The sequence below is a fragment of the Watersipora subatra genome, chromosome 8 (genome assembly GCF_963576615.1).
Source record: "Watersipora subatra chromosome 8, tzWatSuba1.1, whole genome shotgun sequence".
NCBI lineage: Eukaryota > Metazoa > Bryozoa > Gymnolaemata > Cheilostomatida > Watersiporidae > Watersipora > Watersipora subatra.
In genome coordinates, this window is record NC_088715.1 from 36,401,601 (window position 1) to 36,406,888 (window position 5,288).

The 5,288-nt window shown below is 37.7% G+C and overlaps 1 protein-coding gene across 1 annotated transcript; it reads left to right on the top strand.

Annotated features, from left to right (window-relative positions):
- The first annotated feature begins 509 nt into the window (after positions 1-509).
- Positions 510-1,805, top strand: LOC137402506 (uncharacterized protein PF3D7_1120000-like). The gene is made up of 2 exons (XM_068089006.1): positions 510-724; positions 1,199-1,805. The coding sequence occupies exons 1-2, from the start codon at positions 510-512 to the stop codon at positions 1,803-1,805; spliced, it is 822 nt and encodes a 273-aa protein (XP_067945107.1).
- Positions 1,806-5,288: the final 3,483 nt, after the last annotated feature.

A 5,288-nucleotide genomic window follows, 5' to 3' on the forward strand; every position in this document is an offset into this window, starting at 1 on the left:
GGGAGAAAAGTCGAGATAAAGATGTGGCTTTGTCTGCATATAGGACTACACATTTGGCTTCAGGATATACGCCAAGTGATCTGATTTTTAGTCAAGCTATTAGATCAAACTTGAGCTTCCCATTAGAAAGTGATGAAGACTATGAACTGTTTGAAGAAAATGAAGTTAGCCGCAAAAACAAAATTAGGAAACATTGGGATAAAAAGTATAGTTTCTAAGTTAGACCAATTAAAAGCTGGTCAAATGGTTTATGTAAAAGCCTCTACTGATGTAGGTTCAAAAGGTATAGTTTTGAGAAAGGATAAATCTCCTGAAAGTTACTGGGTCAATGTAGGCATGAGTGAAATACGCAGAAATAGAAAACGTTTGTTTTTGTTGAAATCTGACGACGAAAATACATCGTCTGACTCTTCTGATGATATTGTCTTCCCTTGGGTAGCTACTCCTAAAAAAATGACAACTCTGAAGTAGTAGAAAATGCCAACGGTTTATCTGAAAGTCAGGAGAACATGATCCCTGATTTAGAGCTTCTTGAACAAGGGCAGGAAACACCTGGTGTGGCTGAGCACGTGGAGGAAACTCCCGACATCGGTGAACACGAGGAGGAGACTTCTGTGGTTGAGAATAGACTTGTTCTAGAAAATAGTAATGTTTGCCTAGAAGAAATTCTAGAAATGGAATTGTGCCTCTTAGTAGAAGACCTGCCGTCACTATCTCAGGTCGAGTTAGTAAACCACCTAAAAAATACGATATGGAATATTATAAATGTTTTTGTTATAGTTTCAGATTGATATCTGACAAATCTTACTTCTCACTGGACTATCACTTATGGATAGTGCTGGCGATTCGCCGGGAGGTGGTGGTGCCGAGAGCGGCCGTGTAAGTAGAGGCAGGGGTGGGGTGTGAAGGTGACGAAGGATTCGGAGGGTAACACGGTGTTTAGTAAGCAGAAGATGAGCGAGTCGGGTAAGAATGAGGGCGAAGGTAAGAAAGAAGTGTACGGTAAGCCAGGTAACATTAAGTGTGTTGTCTGCAAAAGCATTAAAGACCATTAGGCTGTTCAGTGTCCTGGATTTATTTGTTATAAATGTAAAGTTCAAGGACATTATGCTGTAGGTTTCAAAAAGACATTGTGTAGATTTCGTGGGAAGTTAGACCATGGACTTGAAGGTTGTAATTTTTGTGGGTCTTCCTATAGAGATATTGCAGCGGGTCTTAAGCATAGGGTGGAGGAGGGTAACAATAGGGGACCGGACTCTAAGTTGAAGAAGCCTAGTTCGAGTTTACCCTTTGTTACTAAGATGGATAGTTTTGCAGAACAGATGGAGACAGAGTATGTTTCGACTGAGACTACCATCAGGCAGAGGAAAGCTATGATGTTGCATAGGAGGAGGCAAGTAGAGGAGCAGTACAAGCACGCATTGTATGCTATAAAGAAAGACAAAAGAGAGTTGGAGGAGGAGATTAAGAGTGAGGAGTATAGAGAGGCTCTGTTGCACTTGTCTGCTGTAAAGCAAAAAAGGGCTCAGAGGAGGGGTGCAAGGGACGCGAGTTCTGTAACGATTACCGGAAAGGAGAGTAAGGTTGAGGAATCCAAAGAGGAGATCCAATCTGAAACCTCCGTTGTGAGAGTAGTCCCTAGCAGAGATGCTAGTTTTGAGAAGAGTAAGGTTGAGGAACCCAAAAAGGAGGTCCAACCTGAAAGCTCCGGAAAGAGTGGCAATGACGACCAGCTCGCTGGTTCCGAGCTAAAAGTTCAGAGTGGCAACAACGACCAGTTCGCTAGTTCTGAGTCAAAAGTTTAGAGTGGAAATGACGACCAGCTTGCTGGTTCCGAGCCAAAAGTTTCAGATAACCCGGTGGTAATGGAGGCGAAACCTGAGAAGGCCAATTGGTATGGGGATATTGTCAGTATGAAGGTGATTTGGGTAAATGAAGATGAGATAGATTGAGACGGACTGGGTTGCGAGTAAAACTGTTAAATTTGCGATAACTGATGACTGAAGGAAAGACGAGTAATTAAACAGAATATTGGGTGAGTAGAGAGATTTTTATCTCATCTTCGATACGGTAACTATGATTTGAAGCTTTTGTGACTAACTAACCTGCTTGGCTTGATAACCCCGCGTCATTGAATTTAACTCTCTTCTTGAGAGATTATTTGTTCTGCTGATTGTGGTTGCACTTGGGTGAATTTGAGTGTATTGGAATCAAAGTTTGTATTTTGGATTAGGCAGTGTAGTCTTGAGAAAAAAAGAGCATGTTATATATTCATACCGTAACATGTTCAGCAATAAAGAGCCACAGCTAAATCAGGGGTTCCAACCAAGAGGGAATTGCCCCCTGGGGGGAATTTTGAACATACATGGTGGAACAAAGAGGTGTTTGACTTTTTAGAGTTTTGTTGGTACCCTTTAGTGTAAGCTCGAGTGCCTTCCTCTAACAATTTCCACTTTCCACCATAAGTAAGACTAATCAACTGCTGTAATGTTTTTGAATAATAATTGTGAAATTTTATAACGTAAATTCTGGTCAACTTGTTTATTATCAGCTAGCTGCCAATCCATAAATGTAATGATATAACCACAAGTGCAAACCAGTCTGCAATCAAGTCCAAAGCCTTATCGCTGCCGATTCTTATTCAAATGGACAACCACAAGCTGCTCTAATTGTTTACCTTGGTAAGATTCACCACTCTTCAGCATCCTCCTACCTTTAAAAATAGCTGTTTTTAGTTTTGCCCCACAAAGTAAAAGAAATAAATGAAATCACTGCTGCTCTTATGTTGTCACTATTTGCTATACGATTATTTCCCTCCAATTTTATATAAATTTCAAGCAACCGTTGTCTCATTCATTTCATATTATACTCTCAGAAAGTGTAGACTTCTTAATAACTAAAAAGAAATAAAACTGATTGTATACCTAACTCTCTCCTGGAAAGGAGTGAAAAAGGTATGTCTATCTATACGTATTCCTTTATTTTTTAGATTAATGTTGTTTATCTATGTCTTTAGTTTCTGCAATTCTTGTCAACATTTAACATTATGTTTTATTAGCTAAATGTCATATGTTAATCAAGTTTTAAAAACCTAATTTCACGGTGTTAAGATGTAAATATACCACAACAAATGCATCTATACATCTGTTCGGAACTTCATTCCTAATTTTGGGAGGGCAGTTACAACTGCCATGCTGACATGTTCAGCTACATCCAGGCATGAATGCTTTGCTTATACAGTGTACCCTCGAGATATGATTACCCTGATATACGATTCTTTCACCTTACGAAGTCGAATATTGTGAGATCTTTACCTCGCTATACGAGTTTTATTTCACCATTCGATTTTGAAAGAAGTTTTGCCCGTGTTAAAATTTGGCGGTCGGTGTGCTCATAACGCATGGCGAAATAAAAAAGACACCAAAATATAGTTTGCCGAATACATTTTCAGAACGTTTAGAAGAGACACGATGATCGACTTCTCTCACGGCATCATTCCGCGTGGAAAGTTTCGTGTGAAATTCACAAGAGGGCAAATATTCATTTGCAGCGTTATAATATATTTTACTATAAACTATGATATATGAACTATAAACTATAAATATGATTGTAGCCAATCAGCATTTGCAATTATTATCAAAACAAGAACTCCATTAAAGCAAGCACAGGAAGGAGCTTACGACTGAAGATTCAAAGGAGTTAGAAGGCCATGCACTCGACCAGCATTCCAAATGAGCAAACATTTAGCAAGGACGAGGAAGTAGAAGATACAGCAAACCCCACATCGGCAGAAATATTTCAAGTGATTAATTTAGTTATATGGACTGGTATATTAAAACAATGCATGTATAATATTTTATCTCTTGTGTGACAGGTTTTTCATATTTTATTCATTTTATTTGTTTCCTTCTGATTTTATGTTTTATTTCCTTGTTTAACCATGTATTTGCAGGTAGGCTTGTTATCTCCTACGTGAATACAATTCATCATATGTATGTAACTCATATATCTAACTACTCAAGATAGTTGACGCATCCACTTTACTTTCTGAAACTTGTTAAAGCCCTGTCCTCTACGGTATAAATACGTACAAACTTTGTACGTATGGCTACATTGATTCTTGTGCACATTTCATACAAAAAAATACTGTAGCACTCTCTCTGGATCCTTCTACAAGAGTTAGCTAGTTAGCAGTTTTTTTTTAAACTAGGAGAAAAATTGGACAGGACTAGACAACTTCTTTAGACTGCTAAAAATTCCATTTCATTAAATATTAAATTAATCTTCAAGTGTACAGCAACATAATTAGCATTGATACGTTTTTCCCTCATTTCTGCTTCATTTGCTATATGTGCCAGCTAGAGTCAAGTTACTCCAAAGGTATGTATGTCCTGCATAGTAAATAAAATCTCATTTTTGTCGGTAACCATTAAATGGTCAGGCGTGTGAGATGCCGCTTTCGATAACTGCATCGCTCGGCCTTTCTTATTAATTTTGGTTAAAAAAAATGTCTGAACCAGACATGCTAAATTTTATAATGAAAGTGAAGACAGAAACTTATGAATGATAAAACTTTGTGATAAACAGTTGAAATTCAGTAAAATAGTTCAAAATACATACTAAAACTCAGTTTAAAGTGTACGTTTTGCAAGCCAAACTTATTCGAAGTGAATTCAATGCTTATGTTATGTGTACATTTTGAAGGTAAGAACTTCTTACTGTACAATCTGCATTTGGTAAACAGATTATACGTAATTTTGCGTTTTACAGTATTGCAGATTATAATCACTAGGTGCTCTTAATATAATGTAGCTACTGTATGTAACTATAGTTACTAAAGTTAACATACCATTTTGTTACTAAATTTCAATATGTACCGCATTTTTATAAAAATTTGGACGATTTTTACCTTCTTTTTTTTCTTTGTATAATTACAATGGTTTCTATACCCGGACATACCATTTTTTCACCATACGATGCCAATCTTGGAACGGATTAACATCGTATCTCGAGGGTGCACTGTAGTACGATAAGGCAACCAGGGGAATTCCCCTCTGGTTGGGAACTCCTGTAGTATGATGTTTAGTAGTGCTGCATTTTTATTGGCTGCTTGTACCAAGTAATAGAGGATGTTAATAACAGTAATTACTCTACAGTCAACAGGGAAGCTGCAGTACAGTACATTCTGATTTTCATCAGGTCAGTACCATAAGTCCTCATGCTCAAGCCGTGGGCTTATGCTCACAAACAGATGACTCATGACGGAAAAATAACTCTCAAATAAGCTG

What these genes read in the sequence shown, in the direction of transcription:
- LOC137402506 (XM_068089006.1), top strand. Translation starts at nt 510, where the DNA reads ATGATCCCTGATTTAGAGCTTCTTGAACAAGGGCAGGAAACACCTGGT. An exon ending in CCGTCACTATCTCAGGTCGA is followed by an intron (nt 725 to 1,198) that starts GTTAGTAAACCA and finishes GTCTTCCTATAG; the next exon opens with AGATATTGCAGCGGGTCTTA.